Source organism: Leucopleurus acutus (assembly GCF_964270905.1).
Source record: "Leucopleurus acutus genome assembly, chromosome: 11".
NCBI classification, from domain to species: domain Eukaryota; kingdom Metazoa; phylum Chordata; class Mammalia; order Artiodactyla; family Delphinidae; genus Leucopleurus; species Leucopleurus acutus.
Genome location: NC_139152.1, coordinates 58,770,912 through 58,790,518, shown reverse-complemented (window position 1 = coordinate 58,790,518; position 19,607 = coordinate 58,770,912). Strand labels below are relative to the sequence as shown.

The 19,607-nt window shown below is 42.3% G+C and overlaps 1 protein-coding gene across 1 annotated transcript in view; it reads right to left on the bottom strand.

Moving 5' to 3' along the window:
• Positions 1-395: 395 nt before the first annotated feature.
• Positions 396-19,607, bottom strand: part of TPH2 (tryptophan hydroxylase 2) — a gene marked incomplete at both ends in the record, with an annotated part of 90,070 nt that continues 70,858 nt past the window's right edge. Inside the window, 3 exons of the mRNA XM_082849968.1 lie at positions 396-570; positions 696-829; positions 9,695-9,790. Coding sequence (XP_082706094.1) covers positions 396-570; positions 696-829; positions 9,695-9,790 — 405 coding nt within the window. The remainder of the gene's footprint in view (positions 571-695; positions 830-9,694; positions 9,791-19,607) is intronic.

Genomic DNA, 19,607 nt, shown 5'->3' with positions numbered 1-19,607 from the left:
ACAGTTTCACTGCTATTTTCATGTTATCTAATGAACACAGAGGAAAGGCTCAGGTCTGAGAAAGGAAAGGTCACGAGCTAGAATCATAAGAGGGCTATTTGTTACCAATTTTCAATAGCTGCAGCTTGGTTAAGGACACTAAGCTGGAATGTCAAATCTATTTAAGACATTTAAATGTATTACGATCTTTCATACAATGAGTGGTTATCTGTCATCGGGTATCTTTATGGTGTTTCATACATTATCACAGTAAGTTGCAAGTAGGTAGAAATATACAGAATTGCATGCTTACTAGCCAAGCCAAGACACAGAAAGCTATTGGTGTTCTATGACATGGACTGAATTGCTGCTAAGCCCCCAAAAGATCAGGCTGGCAATGACACAGGTCCCAGACATCAAATTCCCAGATATTGGTTCATTTTGTTCAAGGCATCACACACGGTGTTCAAATCGCTGCGGAGGTCCTGCACCACGTTTTCAATGCTCCTGGTGTCTTTCAGAATTTCAATACTCTGTGTGTAGGGATTGAAGTAGACTGAGAAGGGACGGGTAATTGACTTTGCAAAGTCCCTGCAAAATAAACAGCAAAGAGAAGGATATGGGATCAATCCTCACTGGTTCAAGAGACAGAAGGAAAGAACAGAGCCAGAAAAATTAAAAGTTATTTTCTCTAGATGGAAAAAAAATAAATTTACCTCATCTTTTCTTTGGCTTCTTCAAAACTTTCTGAAACAAAGTAGGCTTCCTGGAAGGTGGTGATAAGGCATTCCTGTAAGCAAGTTGTCTTTGGGTCAAAGGCTTTCACACATGCCTTGTCAGAAAGAGCGTGCTGCAAAACATACCGCAAAACCCGTTAAACTCCAGGATGAGACTTTCCAAAGTGCCACCATGTCGCATTCCTACAGCACAGCTCAATCATTTTACAGAACTACTCAGCTACTCATCTACCATGAAATATGGAACTCTCCCACATGCAGGGGAAATTGAGTGTTAAGGGGTTTTTTGTTTGTTTGTTTGTAAGTCTGTTAGTTGCTGAGGGAAAAAAATGAGACATGGTATTATTTTATTTATTATCAACAAAATTCATACTGAAGGACAGTTCAGAGCTGTAACCCCATAGAAATGGAATTTTAGATCTATGCTATAAATAGAAGCAGGAGAGCACAAATATGGTCCTAAATTTATTGCTATAAGCAATGTACTGAAATTTCCCTTAAATGGCAAAAGTAATAATTACCTGCATGGAGAGGTGATGGGGACTCTGACTGAACTATTTGTGGACTCATTGCGAGACATTTTGAGGCCAGGTACTGTGTACCAACAGAGGCTGGAGTAGGCCTGTATATTCAAGGATATGTGCGAAGCATTCGTTTACCTTCCCCCAAGCACAGCAGAGAAATATACAGCAAATAAATATTGCCAGGTGGGGAAAAAAAAGAGCTAGTATTAATAGTTATAGTTATGCCCACAGCAGGCATGAGGGAAACAGGAAAGCCAATGTAATTACTCTTTGAACCATCATTAGCCCCGTTCAGCTCACGACATGACTGGCACTAAGAAGAGCAAGGAACAATGAATGATTTTATTCTCAAGATAAATTCAGGGATGCTAAAAGTTAGCGCTCATTTCCTGCCAGGTGCCACCTGCCTATTTATAGCCCCTGGATTGACGGTTCTCACACAGAATATGCCTAAGAATCACTGAGGAGCTTGTAGAAAACGCAGATATAGGACTTCCCTCGTGGCGCAGTGGTTAAGAATATGCCTGCCAATGCAGGGGACGTGGGTTCGAGCCCTGGTCCGGGAAGATGCCACGGAGCAACTAATCCCGTGAGCCATAACTACTGAGCCTGCGCTCTAGAGCCCGCGAGCCACAACTACTGAGCCCGCGAGCCACAACTACTGAAGCCTGCACGCCTAGAGCCCGTGCTCCACAACAAGAGAAGCCAACGCAATGAGAAGCCCAAGCACCACAACAAAGAGTAGCCCCTGTTCACCACAACTAGAGAAAGCCTGTGCACAGTAACGAAGACCCAATGCAGCAAAAAAAAAAAAAAAAAGAAAAAAGAAAAGAAAGAAAGAAAGAAAATGCAGATACCCAGGCCTCAATATTATTTGGTAGGTCTGGATAAATCCCAGAAATCTGCATTTTAAAGGCATCTGAAGTGATTCACACACAGATGGTTGTGAACTATATTTTGAGAAATTCCCCTCTAGATTCTGTCTTTCTTAATTTAAAGGGTAAATTAGTTGGGAGAGAGAGGCAAAGAGAGAAAGGGGTAGCAGAAACAGCCTTGAACTGAGAATTAGAAAACTCGGGCTCTAGTCCTGGCGTTGCTATTAACTGGATAACCTTGGCAAATGATTTCACCTCTCTAGGCCTCCATTTCCTCAAGTGTAAGTGAGAGGTTTGGGCTGGGTGATTTCTGAAGACACTCTATTCCAGTCTCTGGATTCCACCCAAAACACTTTTCAATCTCTAACTGCTAAGATTTCCTGGAGAAACGCTGAAAAACCTTTCCTGTTCAGTATTCTTGGTACATTCCCCCAACAATTTCAAAATGCATGGAATGATTTACAGCCTTCCATGAAGAAGGCTACATAGTTCCCTAAGTTTGAAAATGTAATTGTGAACCCAAGGACTGACGGGCAAGAGAAAGGGCACATGGTCCTACCCTGTGTTTGATTTGCTTTCCCACAAAGTTCCGTTGTCCAGATCAATGCATACGTGAATCAGGGAATGCAGAGGGCCCCTTGGAATGGACTCATAGTTTTTGGCCCACAGAACAACTTCACTGTAAGCGGAAGGTCACTACACCCGCAAATGCATTTGTGCTAGGTTCAATGCAGTGCAGTGAACATCAGGGGATTTGGGGTTCCACATGACAAATAATTCTGTCCGCATTTTTAAAACAATTTCACAGTTTCAAGAAACAAAATGTGCTTTGATGAGAGCTGTTGCTCCTCTGCAAAGAATAGGCCCCCTATTGGCTTTCAGAGCTAGAAGTTCCTTTCTTCGCAGCCATACACTCTGGGTGCGTTTTATTTAGTATGTTGCTCTAATTGTCCATTTATCCATCAGTACATATGAAAAGGAGGACAGCGACTGACCCAGAGTCCTAGATGCTTCCATGTTCTCACCCCCGCATTCAGGGGCACGGCAGAGTGGGAGCAATATAGACTATATGAACATTTAAGCCATGGCTCCCTCAAGGCTTTCCTGCTGAGCCAGGCTTTTCACTAGGTCAAGGACAAGCACAGGAAGAAGGTGAAACTTGTCTGCTTAGGTCTGGAATGCTGTGATAGGACATTAGCACCCTCAGCAGTCACCCTGTGTAGAGGATGCCTCCAGAAGATGTGTATGTAATAACAGAGACCGAAATCAGTGTAGTTTTAGAAAAATGTATCATGTTATGATTCTACTGGATACTCAAATGAGCTCATTTCATCTTTTTAACAGGTAAATGGGATGAGAGTGGATCAAGAAAAAGCCCAGAGGGCAGGGTGCTCTGCCCCAGACTTCAAGAAAAGTCAGTGGATTCACAGCATGTGATTTGAAGCAAAGACCATCAGGTAATATATCTCACACTTGCCTAATGTACTAATCAAAAGGAAAACGGGAAGCTCACTGTTCTAAGCTCTCAACAATGCAGTCTATCCTCAAGATCCTGCTGCGTCCAATACCTGGTTACGTGCTGGGGACCTCTCCATCCATGGAGCATGTGACCAGTTCTCTCCCTTGGCTGTTACAAATATGGAAATGATAATGGCACCCAAGGATTAGCCTGGAGAGAGCCCAGAGTTGGGGGAGCCGCCACGGAGTGAGGCCAACCAATGAGGTGGTGATCACACCTATGAGTGGTCTCATTTACTGATGGGGAGCTCTCTTGTGTGATGAATGCCAGGAACATGCATGCAGCCCATGAGGGCCCCTGTTTCTGAACACTGAAGCATAGCTCAAGGGCCATAAAATAGCATTCACGTCTTTATTGATTCCACTGTCCGGTGGAGCAAAGTCCTACTGAGTTTTCTTCTCAGCTCCTATCCATGTCTCTCTCTAAGCGATCTTGGTTTTGGGGAGCAGCTGTCATGCCCTCTCCTCTGTGTCCAGAGTAGCTTCTCTGTAAACATAGAGCCAAACTGCCTGATGTCCCCAGAGAGCTCCACGGTGAATCCTTTCCAAAGTGTTAACAGTCTGATATCCTGAAGTCTGCAAGAATTAATCCAACTTCCTGCAGAGAGAGGCTTTATAATGCTGAGAGAATCTGGCTGACAGTCTTTTACTCTCAAGCCATTTTTAAAGTGCAGGAATACTTGAGAATCACCTCTCATCTACATGCTCTCTAAAAGGACTGTTTTGCATTTACCCATAGGGCCAAAGACAACAACCCAGGACTTGGAGCCAGGAGACCTAAGTTCTAAACATAGCTGTCCCACAGGTTTATCAAATGAGTGAAAATTCCGTAGGTTAAGATGCAGCTTCCTCTTTGATAAAGTGAAAAGGTTATATCTACATGAATTCTAAAGCTCTTCTTGCAATACGATTTTAACAGGGCCTGCAAATACACAGCTCTCATACCACCATCCCCTCCCTCCACCCCAACCAGCGTAAATTCACCATAGCAGCCTTTCTCACTGGGCCTGGGCATGGCCTTCCCACCCTTCCCAACAGAGATGGCCGTTACCAATTAATTGGATTTAGCACAAAAATTAAGACTTATTTGCCAGTTCCAGTCTTTTAAATAAAAAATCGCTTTCAACATCAAAAATTTCCCAGAACCCAATTAGCTTCTACATGATCTGGGGCAAATTATTTCACCTCTGTCAGCCTATTCCTGTGTTAATCTGGAAAACGGAAATATCTATCATCCAGGAATATGGTGAGAATTAAAGGAGGCAATACATGCAAAGAGCCTGGCACATGGGAAGTGTTCAGTAAATTATGTTATCCTTGCTACTTCAGTCTCCAGATGATGCTTGGTGTACATATGCAACCAGCCACACCTTCCACCATTGGTACAGCTCCTCTGGAACCCATCGAGAAAAGAAGCATGGCCCTAGCTATGAGGCTGCCAGGTCCTAGACCGCAACAGTGCCTGTCCTGAGTTCATCAGCTCAAAAACCTTCCTTTCTTCCAGCCACCTGCCTTTGCAATGACACAGAGTTATTATCGCACCTCTTCTAGATGTAAACCTGTGATCCTCACCCTCTATATTAGGACTGGTTAAAGCTAGGAAAAAACTCAAGTGTGAAGTCTAGATAGTTTGGGCCCTAGATTCTGAATAAAAATTTGCATACACTCACACTACAATCATCCTTTCCCACGTCAGAACAACAAATATATACATCTGTATATGTATGTACGTATGTGTGTCTATTAAATTTTTGAACCTTCCTCAAATGTTCTTCCTGCTAACCGAGCACAATGTGGTAGCAACATCCCTATTGCCAAACTGGGTGATGATGGCATCACACTTCTTTTCATCAGTGATGTTGAAAGTTTCAGCAGTTTGAATAAGCTGCAGGAGGGAGGGAACAAACTCCCTCTTCAAGAAATCCCTGTGTAAAAGCCAAAGACCCTTCTCCAGCTCCCAATGTCCGGCATTTGTTCTGTTATTACTAACAGTGTTACTGCAGGAAAGGAAGAGGCAAGAGGAAGGGAGCTGTGAGCCATTGGAACGCAGCAAAGGTGTGAGAGCTCAGACCCTCTCAGAGTCCCAACTCCAGCCACCCGCTGACATACTGGATGACCTCAGGGAACCCACGGGGGCCTTGGGCCTCTTCTCTACAGCCTGGCAGTAATTCTCACCACCTCACAGAGTTGCTGCAAGTGGTTGTAAATACAAATGATTGTAATAAATATAAGGCTGTTCTGTGAAGGCTGATGAATAGCTCTATAAAAGCAGTACAATAAATTCACCATACAAGGATATCCTAAAACTAAAGCCAAAATATAATAATAATTAAAATTTTAAAAACCACCAGCTTTGTCAAAGCCTGAAAAGCAGAACACGTGTATTTGTATGTAATATTACAGCAACTCCTATGGGGTAGGTGCTAAGGCCATTTACCAAAACAATCTAATCTCTGCCCTTAAGGAAACAAAGAACTAGACTTTACCCTCACCCATGAAAAAGAAGGAGAGATTGCCTTTTGCTTTGAGATGGATTAACTTTTTGAGATAAGACTCAGCCAACTCATCAATTAGTAATCAGTTGCTTACCACCTCGTGTGAACAAGATCTCCTCACTGTTGCTTCTCCAAGGGAACTGGATTCAGCTAAGACCCATATTCATCACTTTCTTAGACCTTCCCTTCTAGAGACTCCAAGTTTCTTGAAATCTGAACTTTCAATTTTGAGTTTGTTGAATAAAATAAATGAATGAATGAGTGCATAAAAATTTTTTAATGAGAGACTTACATAGTTAGGTCAACTCTGAGATAGAAAAAGAACATTAAAGGAAAGACACATACTAGACTGTGGGTGAACAGCAAGCAATTATTCTATTCTCAACCTTTTTTTAAAGTCAGTTTTCTAGATGATCTAGCTCATTATTAACTGCTCCCCACAGTGATGAAGGTATGGAAAGGCCCTTCCCAAATACATTTTTGGAATTCATAAAAGTACATCACCGAAAAAATAATTAGAACGAGAGAGAGCAATCATTGTTGAGATTTTTTAAAAAATTGTCTTTATAGTTATCAGATTTATGTTAGATTTTATAAGCATTTCCATATTTATTTTTTTCTCTCTTCAAAGATAAAAAATAAGCACTGTCAAAAAATAAGAGGGAAAAATGAAAGCTATCCTTCAAACTATAGATACAGTACTTGGAAGTGCTTGGCCAGCTCTGACGTGCAACATTTACACTCTGGAAACTTAGCCTCTTAAAGCACACATTTTAAAATGTGTTCAGTTCAAGGAAAGAAGATGAACTGTGCATAGTTATGTAAAAAGTATAAGGACTACACCAAAACCTCCAACAACTTACCCGAGACCTACATATGGCCTGCAATTGGAACAGCAAAAACACATTTTACCACAAAAGGTAACTGCGTTCAAAACTGTAAGTGGGTTTGCACAGGAATTATTATAATGCTATTAATAAAGTTATCCCCCGGGCTTCCCTGGTGGTGCAGTGGTTGAGAGTCCGCCAACCGATGCAGGGGACATGGGTTCGTGCCCCGGTCCGGGAAGATCCCACATGCTGCAGAGCGGCTGCGCCCGTAATCCATGGCCGCTGAGCCTGCGTGTCCGGAGCCTGTGCTCCGCAATGGGAGAGGCCACAACAGTGAGAGGCCCGCGTACCGCAAAAAATAATAATAATAATAAAGTTATCCCCACCTGGGCTCAGAACTATCATTTGTTCTTCCAAATAAAAGTTGGACAGATGTATTCACAAGCGCTGGGGGAAGGCTCTGGACGCTGACACCGAGCGGGGCAGGGATGGGGTGAGGGTAAAGCTAAGACTCTAAGGAAAGGTCTCATGTTACATATTCTCTGTGAACAGTCAGAAGACATTTCATATAGAAGGAATTTCTGAGTTGTAAAAATGGTCTAAAGTAGCAATCATAGAGTGTTGAAATTTGGGAATGGAAGAATGCTAATGACCAGAGGTGGTGGACCAGAACAAGAAGATTCACGGCAGACAATGCCCTTCACATGTTTCTGGCTGATTTCCATTTCCAGACAATTCGGTCCATACCAATAGGAACAAAAACAACAGATTCACCCCAGTGCTGCCTACACACGCCTCATTAACCAGACCAGAGGACCCTGCTGAAAGTTGGGGCAATAAGAGAGACTTGTTTCTTTTGTTCCTGGTATCATTTATAAGCTCTCTGAAGAGAATGTAAATAGATGTAGCTCAAGAGCTACATAATTTTCTGACTAATTCTTTTTTCAGGGAAATCAGGAAACAATCTATGGAAGACACAGGTCTTACAGACATATGACATCATGCTATTGCTATGGGCTTTGAGATTAACCCCAAATGGATTTTTTTGTTGTTGAGAATTTAGTAAAAAAAAAAAAAAAAAAGAAAAGAAAAAAAAATTTTAACACATTACATCAGGCTTTTGTTACATTAAATATTATCATCTATTCCAGCCAGACAGGGCCTCAGGCAGCTCCCTTAATGGGCCAGGCTTTGAGTAGAGCACACACACTGCTATGTGCTGATTGATCCAGCATCTCATCCGTCCCTTATTCATCCTTCCCACTCCTCCAGCATCAGCGTGGGCAGCAGGACCCTCATCAGGAAGCCTCCCCAGGCATGGGCTAAAATGTGCCAGGCACATCTGTCACACTGTCTGTATTATCTTGGTCATTTATCTCCTGCACTAGAATGTAACCTCCTTGATAACAGGGATCCCAGGCAATAGGGCCTAATGGTCAAGGGCTTGGATCCTGGAGCCTAGACTGCCTGGACTTGGGACCACCTCCAACACTTATTAGCTGTGTGACCTTGAACAAGCTCCTTAATGTCTTTATACCTCAGTTTTCTCATCTGTGATAATGGTGTTACTTATCCCATTGGGTTGTTATGAGAATTAAGTGGGTTAATATGTTTAAAGCCCCTAAAATACTAAAGTCTATTTAAGTGTCTTTTGAGGCAGTTGTTATCTTCTTCATATTCTTATTCTTCATCATCATTATTTGTCCTTGTATCCTCAGTGCCTGGCATAGTACATGGTGCATAGTAGATGCTCAACCAAATATTTGTGGAATGAATGAATGAATGAAGTCATAAAGTGAATGGACTCAATGAAACTACAGTTAAATTGCATCTTTCAAAAGTACGAACATCTAAAAAGTGCCAGTCATCATATATATCCCAGTCACATTATGCAAGGATAATAAATACTCAAAATAAAAACCCTAGGATCGTCCATAATCCTGACCTTAGTCTGAATAATCAAAGAAAGATTAAATTATTTTCAGTACCGTTTCCAGATTAGATATCACAATGCATTCTAAATTCATCAAAACTTGCTATCCCCCAGTGGTATACAGATAGCAATTCTTAAGTAACCAGAATATTTAAATGATCAGAATGCCCCAGACTCCAACATTTCTGAATAAATGATTTTTTAACTGTATTTTAAGGCAAAAAAAAAAAAAAAAAAATAGCATCCCTTAGGCATCACTACACATATTAGATACCTCTTGGACCACATATTTATTTAAGTGTTATTTTTTTTATTGTATATGCCCATAAATGTTTTACTTTACATTAATTCTGAAGAAGCTAAAATAACCTCTAATTCTCCTTTGGGACGCAGATGCTGGGGAATCCATGGGAGCCATGGTGATGACAGAAATGAGAGAGGCCAAGCCACCCTTACAAGGGAATTTCAATCAGTAGGATCACTGCTAGCTCAGTGCCCAGTTTTCAGCACTACATTTAGGCCAGTCATTTGTTACCCAACATCTGAGCATACACTTGTCATTCCTGTTGATCCGTGCACATGGCTGCTCATCCATTTGAGTCACACCACAAACCCAGAAAGGCATGACCCATTTTCAGAAGTGCAAAAAGTTAGGTCAGCACCCACATGTGAGGTACCAAATCCCCTGCACTAAATATCCATGCGATATCTGCGAGTAGAGAAACTCAGACAGACAAATCAATATCTTCCATGACCTTGAACCAGTTTGCTCGGGAAGGATATTTGCGTTTACAGCTTCATACCTTTAATTCTCCAATGGAGGAAAGCAGTCCAGCCCCATATGCCCGCAGCTGCCCTTCTTGCTTGCAAAGGCCAAACTCAATAGTGAAGAAATAGCACTGAAAAAGAAGTGGACACACAGCCAGTGAAATGGGTAATACGTTCTTCTGTAAAATAAAATGGCACCCAAAATAAAATGGTGCACTCTGCATAATTTCTTCAGCACTGTCCATTAAAACGCATTTAAGTCAAGAAGATTTATTGACATTTATTGCCTAATAATCCCTCCCTAGTTTAAAGGTAAATGGAAAAAGTATTAACCACTAAGAGTCTTATGCTTCCTGGATTCAGAAACCCTATGAGTCAAATCATAGTCCTTGCAATGACTCTAAAATTTAAAAAAACACAGATTTAGAAAGAATGAATATGTCACGGTGATAATGCCAGAAGAATATGCTACTATATTTAATAAGTTGTGGTTCAGTAGCACCGTGTAAATGTGGAAAAATAACTTGGAATTCAGTAATCCTAAACTGATTTTTGCAGTTTGTTTATTCATTCAACAAACATTTGTTGAGTACCTACTATGCACCAATGCTTGGTAAAGAATTGTGGTGAAGAAACCAGGAAACAGCAAGAAAACAAGTATATACCTACCAAATTACCATTTTCTTAGCGAAATCTTAAATGGATACCTATGTATGCACTTACATGTATACATACTTATATGCATATACATTAAATACATATAGTAAGAATGATTTCATTGGGCCGAGTTTTACCATCATCAACTACTACAGCTTCCCCAAGATATTAAAATCTACACTTGCTTCTGTTGAGTTCCTAGGAAATCAACCTAGACAGACAGAAATCTCCGTACAACCAAAAAACTCGCAATGCTCTTGAGAGGGGCTGAAATTACACTATTTGTGCTCTGAGAGGAAAGTGAGAATGAGCAATAAAAAATTTCATCAAATTAACACTGTCCTGCATTAGTGATGATGGAGCAATGAAGGGGTTGAGAAAGAGAATGAAAACATCCCTGAAAAGGAGCAGAAAATACTGATTATTTCTAGCCCATGGCTATTTGCTCTATTCTTATCTGGAGGTCAAGATGTCCCTTGGTTCTGGAGGGTTTTATATTTTTATTATGTGTGGATGATCTCTGACGTTGAGTAGTCAATGCTCTGTAGCCCTGGGCTGGACCCGAAGGCCTCGTCATTCCAGGTCATGGAGCTGAGCCTCCAGAGGCAAAATTTCCTTTCTTGATTCATCTCCCAAAGAGGCGAAAATTACAGCCCTTCCTACCCTGTCACCACCCACAGCACCCACCGGCACCCCCTCTTACTCTGTTCTGACTTGTCTTTCTTTTCTGTCCCATCACTTTTTTGACATAGTCTTTATGTATGAACTATACTGTTTGTCATCTGTCTCCCCCCACAAAACCATCGACTCCATGAGAGCAGTATCACGGTCTGTTCATCTAGAACAGAGTTCCCCAATCTCAGCAGTGTTGACACGCTGGGCTGGATAACTCTTTGCTGCAGGGGGCTATCCTGTACACTGCAGGATGTCTAGCAGCGTCCCTGGCTCTGTCCCCTAGATGCCAGTAGCACCCCCCCACCCCATCTGCAGCGACCAGACATTGAAAAATGTCCCCAGAGGGGAAACATCACTTCTGGCTGAGAACAACTGACACAGACTAGTGCCAGAAACATAATAAGAGCTCAATAAATATCCGGTGAACAAATAAACAGTGAATGAAGTATTTCTAGATTAGGCTTTTTGTGTGACAGCAGGACATGGAGGAAAGACACACACAAGGAGGCCTGAGTCCTAGTCTTACCCCTGCTTCTAATTAGCTCTGTGACCACAACCTCTCTGGGCCCAACTACTCTTGTAGTTTTCCTGCCTATGACGTCTATTCATTCATCTACTTATTCTACAGACACTCCTACAAACCTATCATATGCCAGACTCCACTCTAGCAGAGAACAAGGGAACAAAGTTCCCCAACCCATGAAGCAGGTATGCTCCTGGGATGAGACAAGTAACAACAACAAAAATCAACATACAGGATGAATGTCAGGCGAAATCTGCTATATAAATAATAATATCATGTAAGTGTCAGAGAGCAAGCAGAGGATACGGCTGTTTTAGATGGAGGGATCAGGGAAAGCCTCTCTGCAGGAGTGACCTTTAAGCTGCAACCTACTTGAAAATGGCCCTTTCTTTTAGAAAATGAACAAGCCAGTTGTACAAAGACCTAGGAGAAAGAGTGTTCCCAGCAAAGGAAACAGCAAATGCAAAGGCCCTGAGGCATGGATAGATGTGTATTTCCAAGGGTGTCTGGGAAGCTATTGGAAGGTTTTAGGCTGGAGAGACATGTGTTCTGATTTCATTTCCAAAAGATCATGCTGGTGCTCGGTAAAGAATAGATTATAGGGGGCAAGGGTGGAAGCAGAGAGACCAGTTGGAAGGTAGTGGCAGTCAAGACAAGGGTGATGAGCGACTTAGAGGATGACTTGGGCCAGGGGTAGCAGGGGGTTGGGCGAACTCAGTAGCACAGAGGCCTCATGAGAAGAACCAAAATAAGAGATGTGAAGATGTGTTGAAAAGTTAAAATACAGAGGATGAAATGTACAGCATAGGGAATACAGTCAATAATATTGTAATAACTTTGTATGGTGACAGATGGTAACTAGACTTATCATGGTGATTATTTTGTAACCTATAGAAACAATGAATCATTACGTTGTACACATGAAACTAACATAACATTGTAAGTCAAATATACTTCAATTACAAAAAAGAAAGAAATGTTAAAACACAGCCCTCAAGTCTGTCCTCCAAAAAGTTTTGCACAGTCCTGGGCATGGTGGAGAAGTGATCATACAGCCATAGAACAGGAAGCCTGGAAGTTCAGCCTCTTACTTTACCAAAAGGAAAACTCAAGTTTAAGGGGATGAAGTGATTTACCCAGGACGGGTCTAGATGGTGATATTTAAGAGATCTAGAGCTCAGTGTTTTATGAGCTCAACATCTGTCACATTTTAAAGTTTCCAGGTAAAAGATTAATAGATGCATGATTTTTTCCTTACCACCAAAAAAATGGGGAAATGAAAGGCCAAACCAGGAAAACCAGAATCTCACGACATCTTCTTAGTGTGTCTTTGGCTGATTTCTCTGATTTGTACTGCATTTATAGCACATGATGTGAAATCCTTGGAGGCTTAACATTGAATACAGAAGAGTTTGTGAAAAAACGTGCTCTCGTGTTCAAAAGCCTCCAGAATAGTACACATATGGAGCCAGCTACAGGAGCATTTACGTCAGCCTATTGTGTGCATTTTTAATTTTGCTTACGTTATATCAACGCGCACATAATGCACGGTCATGGTTATGATCCACATCAAAGCAGGCTGAGAGGGTCCCTGAGAAAATCTGGTGCACCATTCTCACGGGCTTCCCCTAGATCTGGCATCCCGTCCTAGTGTGAGGCAGGAATTAAAAGGTCTGCATCAACACGGCTAAAAATTCCAAGGTAAATCTATCAGTGTGTCTTCGATCCTTGTGCTGCTAGAATCAGGGTAACCTCAGAGGGAAGAGCCACTGGGTGTCTTCCTTCCCGTTGCTTAGAATGCTCTCTGGCCCCATCCCTCATCTGGGAATCCTTCCAGAAACTCTGACCTTACACAGTTCCATCTGCTCATTCCCTAGCTGCCTTTCCCTCTGGTTTCCTGCTGTCCTCGACCAAGGAATGAGCCTAGATGCTGCTTCTATAGCCTCCTCTCACCAGAGAATTAGACCTTTCACCTTGAGATAGCTTTCCATTTGCGGCTCCATGTGTGGCTAACAGATAAAGAGGGATGATAAAATGTACCTGAAGCTCAGGTGTTGGCAAAATTTGAATTATGGACTTGCTCAGGATAATTTTTCTCTTTCTGCTTCTAATGCCTCAAAATGCATAAGGTATAGACCTCAAAATGCAGCAGACCCTGGGCACGATCACTAATGGGGAGGAGGGGGCAATTGCACATGTTTTCTGCCTGGTTTTAAGTGCAAAGCCTACTTAGAGTTGGACTGGATGACCCCTGGAGACCCTTCAAAATTCAAGGGTAGCTAATTGCTTCTTGAAATTTCAAGAAAATATAATTTGTTTTCCTCAGAGCACTTGCCATATGTGGATCTGTAATATATTCCCAAGAGATTTACCGAATAAATATCCTACCTATTATCAAAAAAAAAAAAACAAAACCCCACAAAAAATAAGAAACCTGAGCCCTATAAGAATTCCTGTAAAAGAGGATTGCAGAGTCTTGGTCACTAATGTCTTTTAAACAGAAACAAACAATAATACTAAGATTAACACCTCCCAAATTGAAGGGTACCTTTCAGCAAAGCTGATGTTCATGAATTCCAAGTTCTACATACCACTAATTATAAGTAATTATTTATAAATATTTTATTCGACTATAATTACATATAATCATTAACTGAAAACCAAAACAGGAATTATACATCGGACCTCTTCCCTAGAAGAAAAGCAGAGTCATTTACATACACATAGTCATGAAGCAGAAGAAGGTCTGAGTGACGATCTGAGATCCAAACACGGCTGTGGAACACAGCCACGGGATGAGCTAGCAGGGAGCGTGCTTAAGAAAATGAGATAGGTCGCCCAATGCTGCCATCTTCCGATCACTACTGGTAGTGCACCACTCTCGCAACAGTTCTGGCCTAGCCAAATGGACATTGTGAGAGCGGGAAGGAACATCGTCCAGAGACACTGAACACACCAACAAAATCCACGTGGTCCCACATAGTGATTTACAAAAGGACACGATGCAACATCCTTTTTACGTTTGGTGTTAGGTACCTGAAGCTCTTGCTAAGGCACATACCATACTCCAATTAAAGAGATGTACACCTTTTTCAAATTCTTGGTGAAAAAGAAATTTATTGTTCCAATTTTCCTCTGGAAGGGTCCTGTTGCCTCCCAGTTCCCCAACTCTCTGAATCCTTTGAAATAATTATATCACCTCTTCCTGAGAGTCGGTCTGTATTCGTAAATTGGATTAAAATGGTGTGCAAAGTCCTAGGAAGACAGCCAGGTAACCTACTTCTTTTACTTTGTCTGAGAAAGCGGTCTATACACATCATTTAATAAATGCCTGAGTGAGTGAGTGAGTCAGTGAGTGATGTATATTCTCTACTGCCTTCACTAAAAATATGACCTTTTCACACTGATAATATATACTTCTAAGTAATTGCATACATACATCATTCCACATCTAGAATTCCATCATCCACATAGGCAGGACAGACAGGAACCAAGAAGTTAGCAAAGAATGTCGGAAACGGCCCTAACTGAGATGTGCTGAACATAACAAAAGGTTAAGCACTAAATTTGATTTGCTTTACATGTAAAAGAATCCCTCAGGCCCTCACCCAGACCCCATTTATCCTTATCTAGTACACAGTTCAAATAAACTTCAGTTATGTAGCTTCTAAGCCCACACCCTAACATGAGAGGGGAACAAGAAAAATATACCAAAAGCAGATCCAACAACTCAAAAAGCACAGAAATACAATATTTGGTGTTTGACTAAACAACCCTAAACACTTCCATACTTGAAGTTTTCACTAAACAACAGAATTCAATCACGACAGTAAGACATCAAAATAATGGGAAAACTTAGCCAGTAGAGCTGCAGTTTAACAAAGTGTTCGCACATATGTCATCTTACTGCACGTCTGCTCCCTTCCTACTAACTTGATAGAGTAGTTACTATTTTTTCCATTGTCCTGATGGGAAAGCTGAGTCTCAATGATCAAGGGATCGGCCCAGATTCCTTGACCCATGGTTGGCAGAGCTAGGAGTCAAACTCCAGCTTCCTAACTTCAGATCCCGCCTTGTTTCCTCACCAGCAAAGTGCACTTACAGGTGCAGAGCCACTACCAGCCCGTCAAACTAGCACAACAGTCCCTGTTGCTGAAATACTGAACTACTTCCAGAATGGGTATAAATAGCTATGACTCCACACTCCCCAAGTGCCCTCAGCCAGCCATGCTGCCCCAGCCCTCTCCTGGGTTCTGTTCCCCCTACCCTCCCCAGCACCACCACTTCTTCATGATCGAGAAAATAAGGTCTCAACACCCATGAAGCTGGGGCCTAGAGGACCCGGCTCCCACACAAGCGTGACGAGTATCGTTCTGTTTGGCACCCATGTCATAACAAGAGGATCAGTCCCAGAAAGGAAGAATGCTACGCAAAGATGTTCTTACACCAGGGATCTGCACCTCAGTAAGTGCAGATAAAAACACAGAAAAAGAGCCATGTGTCTCACAGCCTTCCTTTCTCTAACATCTTTCCATCAAACAACTAGCATGTCAAAGAATACACTTGAAAAATTGTTGAACCAGTGAAGAGGGTCCAAGATCCCAACCCACTCACTCCTCTACCATGAATCCCCAGCTGTTAGAGTTTGAATTTTAGCCACATCAAATTTCAGCTGACAAGCAGCAAGTACCTTCCCACCTCTGGCCACAATTCCCTTAATCTTGATTAAACTGCAAATAATAATAGGATTGGAACAGAAATGAGGCTTGATAGCTAAGGGGGAAACTTTGAAATAGAACTGCTAAGGCAATACTGTACAAATCCACACTGGGAAACGAAAGTGAAAATGGAGGCTGCCCTGCTTAAGCCATGGAGGTCACCACTCAAATGTCACAAGATAGAAAACTTCTCACCAGACATCGATTTTTGTTGTTGTTTCTTTGACCATTTAAACTGCCAGGAGTCACACATAAAGCCAAATCACACTCGGGTGCAACGATTACCCGCTGGGCTTTGTTTGCAGAGCAAGGGTTACTGGCTAGAGACATCCTCTGGAACTGGGCTTCAAAAGATAGCAGAAAGGGGGATTTTGCAGGCTTCATTAGTTTACTCTGGGCTACTCCTGTGTGAAACAAAAATGTAAGAAATGCTAGAAACTTAGAGCTGGAAGACACTGGTTTTTTGCAGTCCTGGGCTATAGCCGCTCTGTAACCACTGGCCCCTCGCACCCCATCTCGAAGCCTCCCCTTGGCCAAAGGAAGCCACCCGCTCTGTGTTCACAGATTCGAGGGACAGTCACTGTCTAGATCCTAGGGATTATTGTTCAGATGCCTTGCAGGATTGTCTCCACACTCATATTTTCCACGAGCCTCTAAATGAAAACCACTATAGCTCTTGGCAGGTCACAACTTAATCAATACACTTTTAAAATTTATACTTGTTCAATTCTACTGTGCCGAGCTCTACTTGAGATTACAAAAATAGCTAAAGATATGGTCTCTATGCTCAAGAAAGGTACTATACAAACGGGTAGACAAGACTAGTATAAAAATAACAGCAACAACAGTAATAATAATGTCCTTCTGTTTTAATCCTACCATAAATTTCTGTCAAATTGCAGTGTGCTTATCTGTCTCCGAAGACGAGGAATATGAAGTTTATGTTGGACTTTTTGAAGGATAAGTGGGATCTCAGAGGGATTTCAGGAAGAGAGGAAGTTGTTGGAAAGAGTAATATTGAGGGGCTGGGGGAGGGGAGTGATTTCTGGGAACCCAAAATGCAAATCATAGGAAGTTAAAGGTAAATCAAAGTATAGAATGGACCAGATCACAGGCTCCACTTGAATGGTAGAGACCGCCTCCTTCTTCAGGGGTTCTCCTCAAGCCAGACAGACAAAAACAAGTTGAGAAAAAGAAAAGGGTTGGGATTTGAGTGTGTTCTGTCTGCTAGAAAACAATGACCCTGAATTGTGAAAAGAGCAATTAAGAACAGCCATGGAATGAATTAAAATGTAAAAACCTAAGCTCTAAGGAAACATTACGGCAATTCTTGTGGAAAATTGATCATCATATATAAAAGGCACACCCGTAGGGAGAAAAAGAAGCGTCAGCAGAAGACAGCTTTTAGTGAAGAACACATTGACATAGGCGATTTTCAGCAGCACTGTTTTAGGCAGGATTTTTCTGTGTGTTTCTTAACTACCCTTTCCTATATCTTTTTTGGTTGCTTTCAAGAACAAATGGATGATTTGTTTAAGTGCCCTCTGGCCACTTCAGTTTTATTGCCCCTTCTTCAGCTTATCCAAGAGCATTTTCAACTTCAAAGGAGACCACCTGCCTTAGTATCATGTAACACTAGTTTTTACATCAGGCTTTAATGGTATTTTTTAATTTAAAAAAAGACAAAGAAAAAAGAAACATCTCTCATCCCTTGCCCCCTGCTCATGGACTAGCAGAATGACAAGCATTCACTTAATATCAGGGCCACCTGAGCTGTTGGTCTACCCCTAAAACCCCGACAGGATCCACTCTAAGACACTCCACCCCCAGGGCGTAATGTCAGGTCACGATGGCCATATGGTGGCCCAATTACAAATGTTCGCTGTCGCCACCAGCCTAGAGTACAGGACCATAGTTCATATGGCAGAAAAGACCCTCAGGGACCTTAGGGCCCCTGCCGCCTCCAGCCCCCTCCCTCGCTATTGCCCACCCCCCAGGGCCCCCCCGCCCTAGCCCAGGGAATTGCACAATTTGCAATTGTGCAGACGGACACGCTCTTTTCAGCTTCCCATTTAGGCCTTCGCACACCACCCTTGCTCTGCCTGCGATGCTCTTGTCATCACTCAGCCCCTTTGCCGAATTCCTGCTGGTCTGCCGGATGAGGTGCCCTTCTTCTACCATCAGTGTTGTACTTTCAGATCCAGAAAGAAATCTCCAGTCTTCTTGCCTCTCCCTCCACCAGACTCTGAGGTCAGGGACAGGGTCTGACTTGTTTTCGTTGTTTCATGGCTGGTCTCTAGCCCCCTACCTGACATGTAGCAGGTGCTTAGCAAATATTGAAGGAAGGGAGGAAATAGTGAAGCAAGAAGAATTTCCCAGCAGGCTAAGCCAGCAGTGTCCATACCAATCTTCCAGATCAGTAACTACTACCCTCAGCACATTTTCCAACATTACAGACATTTTGAAAAGATGAAAACCCCTCTACTGTAGCCATCAGATCATTTTTTACTTATAGCTTCAGAAATAGATCAGTCCCTTGACCTCTCTCTATGCCCCATTCGACAAAAGCCAATGGGCCTCTGAGCCAGTAAGGAAGGGAGGAACCGGCCTTCTCGCAGGCCTTCAGGAGCCAGGATGACGGCTGATTGGCAGGTATCTCCTGCGGAAGCTCAGCAATCTTGTGGTTAAGTGGCTTCGCGACAAGGAACAACTCTGAAAATTCGCCAATTCTGACATCTGGATCCTCATCCAAAAACATAAGGGGGAAAGTTTTTCAGTTTGCTGTTTCTAAGACTGGAAACGAGTCAAGAAAAATGCTAACTATGCTTGGTCGGGGTATGGGGGGATTGTGATCAATCCCGCCCTCGAAGTGCCTCACTGCCCAGACGTTCAGAATTAGCACCCACGAGGAATTTCTATCAGCATCCCTGCCTGGACCTTCATTTAGCAGATGATGACCCATGAGATCAGACAGATGCTATTTTCTCCTGGAGATGAATTTGGGAGATGACCACCAGTCCAATTCCGTTTTCCACAAAAGTCTGTGGCTCTTTAAAAAAGGGCTTTAGGGATACAAATAAGCTTCTTTTTAATGTCTTCTGAGCCTGCAGGTATTTGGGTTCACAAATCAAAAGCTGGTCTTATATTCAGAATGACTGCTTGGACCCTAGATGTAGTGCGTGAGCCTCCATAACAAAGCAATTCACAGAGTTTGGCTCTTCTTTTAGAGAAATTCCATCTTTTTTCCAAACGACACTTTGTTGAACTTACTGTATAACTAGCTACCTTCAAATGGCTACCTTCACTCTGAGGACACAGACACACACACCCCATCATTTTCGTACCAGGTGCATGGATCAGCGTTCCGTGTATATA